Source organism: Equus asinus, chromosome 9 (genome assembly GCF_041296235.1).
Source record: "Equus asinus isolate D_3611 breed Donkey chromosome 9, EquAss-T2T_v2, whole genome shotgun sequence".
Lineage (NCBI taxonomy): Eukaryota > Metazoa > Chordata > Mammalia > Perissodactyla > Equidae > Equus > Equus asinus.
The window spans coordinates 13,700,022-13,717,671 of NC_091798.1; the positions used below are offsets into that span (position 1 = coordinate 13,700,022).

The 17,650-nt window shown below is 43.3% G+C and overlaps 1 protein-coding gene across 1 annotated transcript in view; it reads right to left on the bottom strand.

Moving 5' to 3' along the window:
• The window catches only part of DOCK2 (dedicator of cytokinesis 2), a 406,061-nt gene that overhangs the window by 284,025 nt on the left and 104,386 nt on the right, over nt 1-17,650 (bottom strand). The window contains exons 24-25 of the mRNA XM_014850884.3: nt 11,108-11,178; nt 9,195-9,301 (exon numbers count right to left, since the gene is read on the bottom strand). Of these exons, the coding sequence (XP_014706370.1) occupies nt 9,195-9,301; nt 11,108-11,178 (178 nt within the window). The remainder of the gene's footprint in view (nt 1-9,194; nt 9,302-11,107; nt 11,179-17,650) is intronic.

The following is a 17,650-nucleotide window of genomic DNA, read 5'->3' on the forward strand; positions in this document are numbered from 1 at the left end:
ACCTTCCATAAAATGTCCTCCTTCCTTGTCCGCAGCTCAGGCAAGACATTTAGAAGCAGTGGGGGAAATATATGGGAGGAGGGGTTTTTAGTCATGAAATGGTGTTGGAAAGATTCAGCAAAATTATCATTGTGAATCAAAGGATGATTTTTTAAAATGACAGATTTTCATTGTTGGTAGAGTTCTGGAAAATCTTGTTCAATCTCACAAGTTTTTAGTTGTTTTGCAGAGGTTGAGTGACTTGCCCAAGGTCACACAGCTGTGCAGTAAAAGAGACAAGGTGTTTAGCACAGCTCCTGGTGCATAATAAGCACTCAGTAAACATCAGCTGTGATTGCCACTGCTAATATTATTGCTGTTGCTATTATTCAGGTCTATCTACTCTCAGTTCTGCGCTTTTTTGATCAGATACATAAAGAAACTACAAGAAGGTTGCCCTGTGGTCTCAAGCAGTTTTTTGCTGTAAGAATAATGATCATTCAAATAAACAATCTAATTTCTTTCCTAACTGAGAGGGTCCAAGGCTGGGGAAGTGCTACGTCTGGGCACATAATTCCAGGATGCTAACAGAACACAGGAGCCTGATTTTGGGCTTGCCTTGGGAAAGAGAGGCTGTCTTCTTTTCCTGAGCCTTCTGACCCTTCCACTGTCAACTAGCAATAGCACAGAGGAACTGCACATGTGGACCAGGGATTAAATCCAAGTTCCAGAAATCCCACCCCCGGGGAAGATTAATATCTTGGAAATGCAAATGACACTGGTATGGAGAAAGGAGAGACTGCTCAACACTTGAACTGGGGAACAATGTATGGCCAAAAGGCAAAAAAGACAGAATCAGATTCGTACCTCCCACCATATAGAAAACATAAGCTCTATAAATTGATTAAGGACTTGTGTATCAAAAATAAAATTACAAAATGCTTAGTAAAAATGTAAATAATATCTTTTAGACTGTGATTGAGAAAGATTTCGTAAACAAGATACAAAAAGATGTGACTATTAAAATGATTGATAAATTTGATTGTATTAAAAGTAAGAACTTCTGTTTGAAAAAGCACATCTTAAGTAAAATGAAAAGACAAGATATAAGTAGGGAGAAGATATTCATAATAATAAAATCAGCAAGAAATGAGTATGAAGAATACATAAAATATCCCGTAAAGCAATAAGAGAAATAAAACCAACCCAACAGAAAAATGGAGAAAAGACAAGGACAGACATATCACAGACACGAAACACAAGTGGCAAAGAAACATAAGAAAAGATTTTCAGCATCATTGGCGATCAAGAAAATGCAAATCAAGACAGTGATGACATATTGTACACTCATTTTTTGGCAAAAGTTAAGAAGTGGGACAATATCCAGAGTTGAAGAGAATGTGGGTCGAGAGGATCTCTCATGCATTACCGGTGAGAATGTAAATTAGTGCAACCACCCTTGCAAAACAGTTTAGCACTATCTCCTAAAGTTAAGCATTCAGAGCCCCATAACAAAGCAAATCTACTCGTAGTCATGTGCCCCAAAGAGACTCTTGAATATTTCCAACAAGAGACATGTACAAGAATGTTCTTAGTAGCAATGCTTACAATAGGAAAAAGCTGAAACAACCCAGATGCCTAAAATTAAAAGAAAGAGTGAATAAACTATGGTTTATTTACACAATGGAATTTTCTACAGTTGTCAAAACAATGAACTCTGGCAACCTGTAATATGAATAAATCTTAGTATAATATTAAGTGAAAAAAAAGTCCTCCCAAATTATTCATAGTTCAGCATCATTTCTATAAAGTTAAAATAACCAAAACACTAGGAATATATACAGATGCGATAAAACTGTATAAAAAGGATAACAGCAGAATGATTAACCAAAGATTCAAGAATGCGGTTACCTGAGGTGAGGAAAGAGAGAGCCATGTGGTTACACGTAGCTGATTGTTAAGTTTCTAGTTTTTGTTTCAAGTGATGCGTGCTTGGATGTTTAACTTATTAAAAATGACTAACTGAAGATATAAACAAATAAAAGCAGGCCCTTGTGTGGACCAATGACGAGGTGTATTGTGAATCAAGTACTACGATAACTCCAGTTCTGTACAACTGAGGTCCTTTCTTTCCTTTTCCTTTTTTAAGGGACACTGGATATTGAATAATGGTGTATTTTACTGCCAAAATCCACAGAGTAGTTTCTGAGAGGTGATATCAGTAAGACCTTAAGCAGACTGGCACATAAAGAAAGAAAATATATCCCTCTCCATAAGGAGTTCACTCCATCAACATGGACAGTAACATAAAGAGACAAATGAAAGAATGAAATGTCAGGCACCACGATGCAGGTTTGTGCTATGCGCTGTGGGAGCCCCTTCTCTCTGCCCACACTGCTATCCTTTCCCCCACTCAGGCTCTAGGAGCTGTGCTTCCAACTAGAGAGGGGTCACTCCAGGGGTCACCTGCTTCAGAATCTCTTGCAGTGTTGATACCGTGCACATCACAGGCTCCCTCCCCAGATGTACAGCGTCAGAATCTTTGGGGTAGGGTCCAGGATGCTGCAACTTTAACAAACTCCCCAGGTGCACTTGGGGTTTGAAAAATCTCCCTCTCAGAGTTCTATACCTTGTTTTATTCCCTTTGTGAATCCAGGATAATATTTTGAATGTATTGAACTCTCCACTGTCACCCCTTCCCCTATTAATCAGGCATCCTGATAGCCATTCCACTTTTATAGCCCATGGAAGAGACAGGAAAGACTTCTTCAGAAAGGAAGAAGATGTGACACAGGGGAAGACCTGTTGAGACCTGAAGCCACAAGACATGTGTGCCACAACATCTCCTCTTGAGCTGAAGTCTCAAAGAGAGTCATTTTAGGTAAATTGCGGGAAAATCCAAAAGCAGAGCCTTCCTTCTCTCTCTTCGTTGGGTCCCTGGGACACAGTTCCAGATGCCATTTTGGAGATGGGGAGAGGATTATTTTGAATCAGAAAGACTGGTTAAATCTGAAGCCACCAGATATCATTAATTGAAAATATTAAGTTGCCACAGTATAAAGTGAGGTGGAAACTCATAAGGATTAGATTAGATTAAAAACAAACAAATACTAGAAGCTTCATCATCTTCACACGTTGAGCGTGGTGCAGAAATCTGCAAACTTGCCGCAGCTGGATCCCCAGTACCTCCCAGGCCCTGACCCGCAGGAGGGCCTGAAGAAGCGTTGAATGGGACTGAGCTGAAGTGCCTGACATCAGGGAGGACTCACCGCAGACAGGATGTCTAGTTTGGGTTTTAAAGGGATAAGTAGAAGTTACTGGTTAGTTTCTGGGGGTGGGGGAAGGGAACGGGGAGGCAGTAGAAGGTACTCCAGACAGTATTTGCAAAGAAAAGTATTGTGAAAGGGCATGTGCAGTGCAAGGAGAGATGAGAAGCTAGCCACAAGGCTAGAGTACGTCCTGGGAGGAAAACGACTTGTTCCCTTACTGTCTTTCCCTTCAGAACAGTCTCAGTGCCCTGCCTCGTGTGGACATCCCTAGTCCCAGGCAGCCTGCTAACACCGCTGCTTGCTGGGAAGCTGTGCTCTGAAAAGCTGCAGTGACATAGCAACCCCTGGCATCAAGAGTCCCATCACCTGCCCTGGCAAAGGTCCCTGAACACAGCTGTCAGAGAGCTGCCTGGCATTTAGAACAGGGGCAGGGAGGCAGGATAGAAGAAAAAAAATCCCTCAGGAGGAATAGTGAGGCACTTTTTCTGATATGGAGAAGGAGGCATTTCCAACAAGAAAATAAACACTATCTTCTCCTTCTTATTCATTCTGAGAATAAAGCGTGGTGTAGTGGAAAGAAGATGGGTTTTGTTATTCCAACAACTTGTGTTCCAAATCCAGCTGTAATACCACCTGTGAGCGGTAGGGACAGTGCTCATCAAATATTCCATGTGTGTCCCTTCACTTCCCATGTTCCTCGCAGCTAGGTTGGGAACTTATGATGGCTTCTGGCCAGTGGACTCTGGATGGACTTGGTGGGTGTCACTTTCAGGCTGAGGTAGTTGAGAGAGGCTGTACTTCCTCCCTCTCTCTCTTCCCTGCTGTAGGGAGGCCATGGGTACCATCTGGAATAGCTTCAGAGGGACAAGAGACGCACGACCCTCATCAGACTTTGCACAAGAGAGAAACAAACCTTTACGTTTCTTAACTGCTGAGAGTTGGGAATCAGTTTGTTACCCCAGCATCACATAGCCCAATACACTAATACTCTAATACATTGCATAATATTTGGTCTCATTGGGATGAAAGTTACTTGACTTTCTAGGCCTTGATTTCCCCATCTATGTAAAGGGGATAATAACAGCTATGTCATTGGGTTGTAAGAATTTAATTTATGTTTATGTCCTATATACCACCTAATACATAGTGGGCGTTTAATAAATATGTTTCTCTAAGATGCTATCGATGTCATTATTATTCTTGTGGCTATTATTTGGTTATTATTGTTATACAACAACTACAATAGATGCCTTTAAATAAGCAACAACTGTGTCAGGCACTCTGTTAGTTGTTTTACATTTTTGTAGCTAAAGAAACCAAGGCTCAGAGAGGTTACTTGTTCAAAGGAACACAGCTAGTAAGTGACCAAGCCAGGATCAGAAACAAGGGCTGCCTGAATCAAAAGTCCATATTCTAACAGCAACATTCCTACTCACGTTTTTCAGATGTGGAAGCCTGGAGGCTCAGAGATGTTACCTAAGTTCACCAAGCAAAGTAATAAGTGCTCGAGTGAGAGGACATTTCTGTTCCCTGCCCAATGCTGCAATCATGTGATGATTAGAAAAGATAAACCTCTATGGCATTGACATAGTTATCTACGCCCCTCCTCCCTCACAACCGCCCAGCCCATTGTGAACTGAGGCTCCAGCAGCGCCAGTTACTGCGGGCAACAGATAAGAAGAGGGGAAAGAAGGAAACTGTATTTTGATAATAGGAAAGCTGGATGCTTTGTGTTCAGAGAACAGCCTCTCAACAAAGTTTCCAACAAAAAAACCACTAGATGAAAACAAGCATTGGAAGGGTTTCCAATCTCTGTCGGATCTCTGTCTCTGCCTCCCTGTCTCTGTTTCTCTGTCTCTCTGTCTGTCTCTCTGTGTCTCTGTCTCTCTCTCCCTTCCCTCCTCCTCCCCCTTTCTGTTTGATTTGGGAGTTGAGAAAAATGAGCAACGTGGATCCTAAAGCAGTTTACAGTGAACCAGATGGTGCATCTGATTAGCATCAGACTAAAAAGACACATTACTTAGATATTAGGTTCTCACAGGGACAAATCTGTTCCAAAGGCACAGAAGCTTTGGTTTTCTCAGAGACTCCCCTCAGAGCTCTCTCAGGGCACATCTAGTCATCCTTTCTCCCATCATCGGCACCAGACGAGTCTGAGCTTGGGTTGGAGAAGACACCAAATTAGTCTCCACAGATTTCCCAGTTCTCCCCTTGCTGAACCTTGAAGTCTTTCACACAGGGCAAGCCACTCCCTGTGGGACCTTGGCTGCTGGGGACTTCTCACTCCCTCATACCCTAGGGAACGAGCCACATCATGCCATTGAGTCTTCACAACAACCCAATGAGACCTGTTCTGTGGTTATTTCCACTTTACAGCAGAGGAAATTGTGACCTACAAGGATTAGGTAATTTACTCAAGATCACAGGTCAAGTAAAACTTGAGGCTAATTGCCTCCATGAAAGAAAAAACGGGGGAGGGGGGAAAGAGTGTCTGTTTGTGTGTGTGTGTGTGTGTGTGTGTGCTTTAAAAGAGCCCTAAGGAGCAAACCGTCACAGAGGATGGCTGTCAAGTGTCCCACACTATGTGACTATGTTGAGGCCTCCAGCAAGGTAAACCACGAGGTGAGAAACTGCAAACATCTCACCTGACCTACATTTCTTCCAGGCACACAGAGCACGGGTCGTTTGCAAAGACACTCTGCGGAAATGAAATAAAACTGGAGAAACCACTCAAAGCCAGAAGGGGAAGCACATACAGGCCAAGGCCCTCTTATTCATTAAGTCCTGTGTTTCCCAGGTCCTGAGGAAAGACACAAAGTTTCGAGGGAAAGGAGGAAGCCTGGCTTAGGGTTATGTGCAACGGTCACTCACGAAGGGACGCCCTTATTGCAAGGAGTCTGAAGGTCAGGATAGGAGTTGGGAAAATGAAAGGAGCAGCAGAAATAATAACCACAACACCAATAATAACAGTGACCACTTAGCATAGGACATCATGCTATGATAAGCACTTTAAATGCACTATGTGTCTCATCAGCCCACACAACTTTCTAAGACAGACGTTGTTATTATTTTTCCATTTTACAGATGAAGTTACTGAGGATCAGAGAGGTTAAGTAAATTGCCCATGGTCAGATAGCTGATAAGGGGTTGGACGAGGAAGCAAACTCAAGTCTAGTGTGACCCAAGAACCGGTGCCCTTAAGCAGAAAAACTTCTCCCCTTCTCCATAGGATCCTGCTGAAAACAGGCCAACACGATAGTCTGCCAACATTTTGGAAAGTGCTTAGGAGCCTTCTGGCCCCTCTGCTTGGTGTCAATACAAATGTTCGAGGCTGTGAGTACAAGTTAATGTCACCGACAATACTCCAGGCAATTTGCACATCTGGCGGTTAAATGAGTGCAGGCTCAGAGCAAATTACGTCCCTGCGGCACAGGACACTTCACGGGGAGAACAACGGGAGGGATTTTATTGCAGCTCAGACTCGGGCCAAGGAATCAGACTCACTTTCTTTCAGGATATAAAGGAGACACTCACCCAAGAACCACAGACACCTCATAAGCGCATATGAATTCAGGTTGTGTTCATTAGGAATTTGAGCACTTAAGGAGGGGGATGAGCTGAAGTTTCCCTTTGTGGGTGTTTTGAGAAGAGGGTTCACTTAGCAAATAAATAGTGGGAAAGGAGTTACCTTTAAGCTGTGCATAAGAGCATCCTGCTTTCACACCTGGACCAAGGATGGGTAGACTAATTACGCACAGCAGCATCTTTAAAATGGGTCCCCAAAGGGGCTCTCTATTCACCTACTTCCAGTCTCTGTACGTATTTAAAGGTAAGAATTTTGCATTTCTTTTGTAACTGCGTACAACACTGGGGCTGGCCTTCTGTCAGTTAATATTAATCAGAGGGTTTTTACTGAATCTGAAACTCAGAGACACAGCAGGACTGGTGAGCAGCAGCTGTCCAGCCTGCCCTGTGATTATGCTAACCCTCGGGGGCCACCACCCGGCCCAGGAGATGCGACTCCAGTAATGGAATTATTCCGACTTCCACTAGGCTGAAATCGAGACCACATGCCCAGTCCAGGACTGTGCTGGCACTCCATCTGGCCTTGATGCTAAGTCGGGCCCGTGACAATGGTGGCAGCTCTGAACAAGGAAGGGGAGCCAAGCAGTCCTGCTCTCTGCTGCTTGTGCAGCACCATATGTAGCTGGAATCGTCCTTGTCATGTCCCTAGGATGGGACCAATTCATCTCTACAGTGACACCACCTGAAATCCAAGAAGGGACTGCCAGGGCAGGAAGGGGCAGGCATATTTCAAAGCTGTCAGAGTGAGGGCAATTCATTCTGATGTGGAAGTCAGAACTTGAAAACCATGGAATGTCTGCTTAAAAATAACTAGTAACACAGAAATGCAACAAGACTTCCCAAGATTAGTTAGCACAAACCACCTTGCACAAACAAACCATGTATGTATTTATTAATCTGTATTCACACATCTGTCTAAATGGTCAGGAAACTACAGACGTGAATATAAAATCAGAAGAATACTTTTCTTCCCATGCTCTTCTTCTATCCTACACTCCAGGGGTACGATTCAGATAGCAATTTTGGATGTACCATGTTAACCATGCATTGGGGGAAAAAAATCTTTACAGTGAAGTGGCTCCTGAATATTTCTGTGATTACTCGGCAATTTACAAAAACACTCAAGTTTAGCTCTCTGAGTAAATTTAAGTTGGGTGATGACTGATCCTCTGCTTCCTAAGACCTCTTGTTTCTTGCACAGTTTGCTTCTCATTTTATCAGTGACACCGGTACGGGCAGAGAGGAATTTAAAATTGGAAAGTGTTGGTCTTAGGCTACAGAAAACAGTGCTGACCCTCAAAAGTCATCATTTTCACCTTCACAGATAGGAGTGATATCAGGAGTGCCAAGTGTCGTTGGAGATGAGGTGGATTGTGGATACTGACTTCTAAGTCCTGTCTGGTCACATCTTGAGGAGGTGTGGCCATCCAGCTCACCAACCTCAAAAACAAGGCTCTTGGCAGTGGGGTACTGGTCAGAGCACTGGAGGTTTACAAGAGATCAGTCTGAGTGAGCAGAAGCTCTGACCACAACTCCTGCCCAAAGCCACTGTCATTCCCTGCTGTCCAGGAAATACCATTAAGTGAAGAAAGGCAAAGTACAGAGCAGCTGCATAATATGCTACTATTTGAGTAATAATAATAATAAAAGGCCAAGGGAGAATATACCATGCATGTGTATTTGATTGCTTGTCCATAGTGCTCCTGGAAGCAAACACAAGACACTGCAACCACTGGTTGCCTCCAGAGAAAGGAGCAGAGTTGCTGTGCACAAGGTCTAAAGGGACCCCTTCGTGTGGTACCCTTTCATTCCCTTGCATTTTGATCTATGTAAATGATTTACCTATTCCAAAATAATTTACAATTTTAAAAAGGAAAAAAAAAAACCCTACTTCCTAATCAATCAGAATCTCTGAGATGGGTGGCAGGAATCCGCATTTTAACAAGCTCTTCAATTTATTCTTACACTCTGGAAATTTTGAGAACTTCTCCGTTACAGGTTCTTTCTACCAAAAGGGGCTTCACCAACTTCCTCTCCAGTTGAGGACAGCAAGTATAAACCATATAGGGAGAAAATCTGACAGCAGAATGATCTAAAGTATATGACTCCAAATTTACCACCTCATTAAACTTAGGAGAAACAACCAATGCAACGTAAGCTTTCCTAAAATCAATTTAGATTCTGATATCTAAGTTGTCAGCTACTTTCTACTTTTCATGTTTATTCAGACCAAGGGAGTTGTTAGAGAAGAAACTTTAGTAACTGGGCAAGTTGCTCTGTCCTGCGGAGCATGTGAAGAGCACGTGAGGCGCACGTGGAGTTTACAGCACCCGCCACCCAGCCAGGGTGCGTTGCACTCACCTTGCTTCTTAAAGAGGTTGCTCTGGACTATCTCATTCATAGACTGGACTTTCTGCTTCTGGAGTTTCACGGGAGGGATGCAGGTATAGAACTCATAGAGGAGTTGGCTGAGGGCAGGATAAACAGGAGCACAGTGAGCCAGTTAGACCAACGCCTCCCACCTTGCAGTGCTTACAGTCCATCCCCAGACTGCTAGCTCTGCGAAGGCAGAAATGGTGTACATCTTCCTCCCTTGGCCCCCCAATTCCTGGCAGAGCATCAGGTGCATAGTGAGCCTTCAGTAAATATGTGTAGTTGGTGTTGGTATTGAGTACTAACGGCATTCAAACAGATATGAAAATCTGAAATAATACCAATAACCCTGAGCACTTGGGACGTATCAGACACACGCTCTGCACTTCACATCCATCATGCCATTTAAAACTCACAACTCTGTGAGGTAGATCCAATATGTATCCCAATTTTACAAATGGGAAAACTAAGGTTTAGGAAGGTTAACTAACTCTCCCAAGGTTACACAGCTATCGGGGTCAAAGAAGCAAAGGTTTAAAACCAAGTTCTGACTTCGTTACCAAACCATTTTATTTACTAATGCTTTATGCTTAATGATGCTTTTTGATAAGTCTTAAGATAAAAAAAAATGTGCTTAATTAAAAAAAAAAAAACCTGCGAAGTTGTGAGTTAGAACCAGTTTGGGACGTGAAAAAGAAGACAGCTCTTCCCAAACAGAGTGAAAATAAAAATACCACTGAAACAAAATTATAGCTCCTGTCAGCTTTCCAGAATGAGCTCATTGTGTTCATTCATTCTTTCAAGTACTTATTAAGCATCTATTTAATATGTGACAGGCGATGTGCAAAGCAGTGGGGATATAATGGGAACAGACTCCCAGTTGGCATGGAACTTACATTGTAATTGAGGTCGACATACACCACAGAAGCAAACAGATCAATACAAGACAATATATTGATATATTGATAATGGAGGAAACGAATAGGGAGTTGTGTCAGAAAGTAAGGGTGCAGGGTTTGGGGGGAGGAATTTAATTTATTTACAATATTCAGAGGTAGCTTCTCCAAGAAGATAACATTTAGTTTGAGACCAGAAGGATAAGAAGAAGCCAGCAGAAATCTTCATATGAAGAGAAAAAGGACATCAGTGAAAAAACTGATGAGATCTGAATAAAGTCTGGAGTGCAGTGAATAGAACTGAACCAACGTTAATTTTTCAGTTTTGATAAATATACCATAGATATATAAAATGGTAACATTAAGGGAAGCTGGTTGAACGGCATATGGGACCTCTCCATACACCATCTTTGCAACTCTTCTCTAAATCTAAAAGTATTTCAATATAAAAAGTCTTAAGAATCTTCTATACGTTATCTTGGAACTTAAGTGAATTTGGGAAAAGGATACAGTTGGCTCAGCTCCCAATTATAACTCCATAATCACATTAAAATAATCGATCATCTCATGAGAGGAGTGGAGTGAAGGAGAAAGCAAAAAGGAGTCCATCTCCATTATCCCACTTAGTATCTGTAGGTTGTTCTCCATTTGTATCTATAGGGCTTACAGGGCAAAAACTGGAACCCCAAAATAACGTTCAAGCCCAGGTGGAAGGGAGACATTATACCAAACATCAGTTTTTTTAACTACATGTTTGCATTCTGTATCATTTGCAACATCAAAGAAGGATGTTTATTTTATAAAAAGTTGGTTTTCACTAAAGTCTGACATGATAAAACAAAAATGTAAAAATCCCATACTGGAGGCGCCGTATGAAGCTCATACTGTTTGTGCTCCCTGTCCCCACACTGACTGCCTATCTGGAATTCCCCACAAGAGCCCTCCTCTCCCTCGGAATTTCTGGCTTGACAACAGAGCCCAGGAAAGTACATCATAAGCTCTCACCTGAGTAACTTCGCATCAAAGACTGTTTCCACATCATGGAGGACAGATGGGATGTATTTCAAAGCCGCCACCTAGGTGGGAAGTGAAATAAACATGAGTGATGCCCATACTTTGCAACATGACACATCAAGAGAGTGATCCTGCGTCCTGGGCACTGCTACAGTGATTCAAGACTCTGTATGTAGATTGAAACCCTAGCATGTACTTCTCTGCATACAAAAGTAGGTCACAACTTCTTCTATCCTCTTCTTCTAGGAGGTAGTAACGTATAGTAGAATGATCATAGACTTTGAAGTTATACAGACCTGCAATCAAATCCTGGTTCTACTCCTTAGTAGCTGTGTGGCTTTGGATAAAACACTTAACCATTCTTATCTCTCAATTTCCTTATCTGCAAAATAGAGGAAATAAAGCCTGTTTTGCAAGATTGCAAAGATTAAAAATAATGTAAGTGAGGCATGCAGCAGAGAACCAGGCACATTTTGGGTCCACTAGCTGGGCTAGCAAAGCTGGGCATCGTGTGGATTGTTTCTTCCCTCTGTGCAGGTTAACTGATGCATCAGAGGTAGGAGACACAACCAGCTCCACGCATCACAGCACCATTTGCTAAGCAGCAGAGTAGACTGCAATGTCTACAAAAGGAGTTGTAAGTCATATGGCTGGAAAATGATGTCTAAGAATCTAGTGGAAGTATGTATTTTTTATTTTCTTTCTCTTTTTCTCTAAATTTTAAGTGTTCGGTAGTCAATAAATACTACCCTTTTACAATCATACTAAAATGAAAATAGTGAAAATTCCTTCTTTAAAAAAACCCTTACTCCTAGCCATATACAATTGAGCTTCATAGTTAACACAAATAGCAATTATGACTATTCTCTGAAAACTTTCAGTGAGCAAACACCATGCTGAACACCGTTGTTAGATTATCTTGTTAAACCTTATTTCAGCCCTACAGGAGAAATACTATTTTTTTGTGTATTAGGAAGGTCTAGCGCATCAAGTTCAATAACTAGCCCAGGGTCACGTCGTTAGCAAGTGGGAAAGCCCGGATTCAAATTCCTGCAGGCTGCTTGTAGAGCCACCCCTCTCAACCCTTCTGTCACATGTCCATGTTACTCAAATAGCAACTCTCTCTCTATTCCTTCATTCTTTTTTTCCTTTGTTCTTTATGATTTTTAAAGGTCAGTAATACATGTTTGATGTAAAAAAAATTCACACAAGATAAAGTATTACGGTGAAATTGTCCCTCAAGTCCCACAACTCCATCTCAGCCCCAATTCCTACTCCCCAGAAGGGACCACTGTCAACATTGTGGTGAGTTTCCTTCCAGATGGCTTTCTATGCATGAATGTGTGTGCGTGCGTGTGTGTGCGTGTGTGTGTGTGTGCATGTGTGTGCATGTGTGTGCATGTGCACATGTCTGTGTAGTTGATACAGTTCTGCAAATTGCTTTCTGCAGCTGACCACAGATCACCAGTATTTTCGCATGTCATTTCATAGACTGCACTCTCTCCCTTTCTATCCACTACACAGTGATGCCCGTAGGGTGCACCATACCTTCCTTAAGCCCTCCTCAACTGATAGACTCCCTGTCATCTTCAGTTTCTCTTTATTGTAAATACGTGGTAAGAAAATATTTAACACATACATTTCTGTATCTATAAGAATCTCTGTAGGATAGATGGACAACACGAAGAGGAATTAGTGCATCAAAATGTACATACAGATATACAAATGTATACGCAAATGTACATACAGATATACAAACGTATACGCAAATGCGCACACAGACGTACAAACGTATACGCAGATGCGCACACAGACGTACAAACGTATACGCAGATGTACACACAGACGTACAAACGTATACGCAGATGCGCACACAGACGTACAAACGTATACGCAAATGCGCACACAGACGTACAAACGTATACGCAGATGCACACACAGACGTACAAACGTATACGCAGATGCGCACACAGACGTACAAACGTATACGCAGATGCGCACACAGACGTACAAACGTATACGCAGATGCGCACACAGACGTACAAACGTATACGCAAATGCGCACACAGACGTACAAACGTATACGCAAATGCGCACACAGACGTACAAACGTATACGCAGATGCGCACACAGACGTACAAACGTATACGCAAATGCGCACACAGACGTACAAACGTATACGCAGATGCACACACAGACGTACAAACGTATACGCAGATGCGCACACAGACGTACAAACGTATACGCAGATGCGCACACAGACGTACAAACGTATACGCAAATGCGCACACAGACGTACAAACGTATACGCAGATGCGCACACAGACGTACAAACGTATACGCAGATGCGCACACAGACGTACAAACGTATACGCAGATGCACACACAGACGTACAAACGTATACGCAGATGCGCACACAGACGTACAAACGTATACGCAGATGTACACACAGACGTACAAACGTATACGCAGATGCGCACACAGACGTACAAACGTATACGCAGATGCGCACACAGACGTACAAACGTATACGCAAATGCGCACACAGACGTACAAACGTATACGCAAATGCGCACACAGACGTACAAACGTATACGCAGATGCGCACACAGACGTACAAACGTATACGCAAATGCGCACACAGACGTACAAACGTATACGCAGATGCGCACACAGACGTACAAACGTATACGCAGATGCGCACACAGACGTACAAACGTATACGCAGATGCGCACACAGACGTACAAACGTATACGCAGATGCGCACACAGACGTACAAACGTATACGCAGATGCGCACACAGACGTACAAACGTATACGCAAATGCGCACACAGACGTACAAACGTATACGCAAATGCGCACACAGACGTACAAACGTATACGCAGATGCGCACACAGACGTACAAACGTATACGCAAATGCGCACACAGACGTACAAACGTATACGCAGATGCGCACACAGACGTACAAACGTATACGCAGATGCGCACACAGACGTACAAACGTATACGCAGATGCGCACACAGACGTACAAACGTATACGCAGATGTGCACACAGACGTACAAACGTATACGCAGATGTACACACAGACGTACAAACGTATACGCAAATGCACACACAGACGTACAAACGTATACGCAGATGTACACACAGACGTACAAACGTATACGCAAATGCACACAGACGTACAAACGTATACGCAGATGCGCACACAGACGTACAAACGTATACGCAAATGCGCACACAGACGTACAAACGTATACGCAAATGCGCACACAGACGTACAAACGTATACGCAGATGCACACACAGACGTACAAACGTATACGCACATGCGCACACAGACGTACAAACGTATACGCAAATGCGCACACAGACGTACAAACGTATACGCAAATGCGCACACAGACGTACAAACGTATACGCAGATGCGCACACAGACGTACAAACGTATACGCAGATGCGCACACAGACGTACAAACGTATACGCAAATGCGCACACAGACGTACAAACGTATACGCAGATGCGCACACAGACGTACAAACGTATACGCAAATGCGCACACAGACGTACAAACGTATACGCAGATGCGCACACAGACGTACAAACGTATACGCAGATGCGCACACAGACGTACAAACGTATACGCAGATGCGCACACAGACGTACAAACGTATACGCAGATGCGCACACAGACGTACAAACGTATACGCAGATGCGCACACAGACGTACAAACGTATACGCAAATGCGCACACAGACGTACAAACGTATACGCAGATGCGCACACAGACGTACAAACGTATACGCAGATGCGCACACAGACGTACAAACGTATACGCAGATGCGCACACAGACGTACAAACGTATACGCAGATGCGCACACAGACGTACAAACGTATACGCAGATGCGCACACAGACGTACAAACGTATACGCAGATGCGCACACAGACGTACAAACGTATACGCAGATGTGCACACAGACGTACAAACGTATACGCAGATGCGCACACAGACGTACAAACGTATACGCAGATGCGCACACAGACGTACAAACGTATACGCAGATGCGCACACAGACGTACAAACGTATACGCAGATGCGCACACAGACGTACAAACGTATACGCAAATGCACAAACGTATACGCAAATGCACACACAGACGTACAAACGTATACGCAGATGTACACACAGACGTACAAACGTATACGCAAATGCGCACACAGACGTACAAACGTATACGCAGATGCGCACACAGACGTACAAACGTATACGCAGATGCGCACACAGACGTACAAACGTATACGCAGATGCGCACACAGACGTACAAACGTATACGCAGATGCGCACACAGACGTACAAACGTATACGCAGATGCGCACACAGACGTACAAACGTATACGCAGATGCGCACACAGACGTACAAACGTATACGCAGATGCGCACACAGACGTACAAACGTATACGCAGATGCGCACACAGACGTACAAACGTATACGCAGATGCGCACACAGACGTACAAACGTATACGCAGATGCGCACACAGACGTACAAACGTATACGCAGATGCGCACACAGACGTACAAACGTATACGCAGATGCGCACACAGACGTACAAACGTATACGCAGATGCGCACACAGACGTACAAACGTATACGCAGATGCGCACACAGACGTACAAACGTATACGCAGATGCGCACACAGACGTACAAACGTATACGCAGATGCGCACACAGACGTACAAACGTATACGCAGATGCGCACACAGACGTACAAACGTATACGCAGATGCGCACACAGACGTACAAACGTATACGCAGATGCGCACACAGACGTACAAACGTATACGCAGATGCGCACACAGACGTACAAACGTATACGCAGATGCGCACACAGACGCACAAACGTATACGCAGATGCGCACACAGACGCACAAACGTATACGCAGATGCGCACACAGACGCACAAACGTATACGCAGATGCGCACACAGACGCACAAACGTATACGCAGATGCGCACACAGACGCACAAACGTATACGCAGATGCGCACACAGACGTACAAACGTATACGCAGATGCGCACACAGACGTACAAACGTATACGCAGATGCGCACACAGACGTACAAACGTATACGCAAATGCACACAGACGTACAAACGTATACGCAAATGCGCACACAGACGTACAAACGTATACGCAAATGCACACAGACGTACAAACGTATACGCAAATGCGCACACAGACGTACAAACGTATACGCAGATGTACACACAGACGTACAAATGTATACGCAGATGCGCACACAGACGTACAAACGTATACGCAGATGCGCACACAGACGTACAAACGTATACGCAAATGCGCACACAGACGTACAAACGTATACGCAGATGCACACACAGACGTACAAACGTATACGCAGATGCGCACACAGACGTACAAACGTATACGCAGATGTGCACACAGACGTACAAACGTATACGCAAATGCGCACACAGACGTACAAACGTATACGCAGATGCGCACACAGACGTACAAACGTATACGCAAATGCGCACACAGACGTACAAACGTATACGCAGATGCACACACAGACGTACAAACGTATACGCAAATGCGCACACAGACGTACAAACGTATACGCAGATGTACACACAGACGTACAAACGTATACGCAAATGCGCACACAGACGTACAAACGTATACGCAAATGCGCACACAGACGTACAAACGTATACGCAGATGCGCACACAGACGTACAAACGTATACGCAGATGCGCACACAGACGTACAAACGTATACGCAAATGCGCACACAGACGTACAAACGTATACGCAGATGCGCACACAGACGTACAAACGTATACGCAAATGCGCACACAGACGTACAAACGTATACGCAGATGCACACACAGACGTACAAATGTATACGCAAATGCGCACACAGACGTACAAACGTATACGCAGATGTACACACAGACGTACAAACGTATACGCAGATGTACACACGGATATGTTTTAGGAGATACTGTCATGTTACCTTAGGAAGAGAGAAGAACCAATTTTATTTTTCTCCTTTCCCTATAACTTTGCTAACACTTGTGTACAAATCTTTTTAATTTTGTCAATCTGACACACAGTTTCCAACTCTTTGGTTTCTAGTGAAGGTGAACACCTTTTCTATATTTATTGAACATCTGCATTTACTAAATTGCTTGTTCATACTCTTTCCCCATTTTCCTTTTGGGTGATTTCTTTCCTTATTGGTTTGTGGAATTCTTTATGTATCATTAATTTTAACTCTTTTGCAGTAACACATTTTGCAAGAATTTTCTCTTGCTTGCCCTGTTGCTTTCTTTTAGCTTTGTTTATCATATCATTCATTGCACAGAAGGATTTTAATTTGTATGTTGTCAGATTTGTCAGAATTTTTATTTACAGTTATTGGATTTTGTGTCGAGAGCTTTATTCTTTATTCTTTCAAATCAAGATGACAAGAGAGAACAAGATTCTAAAGCTAATGTTT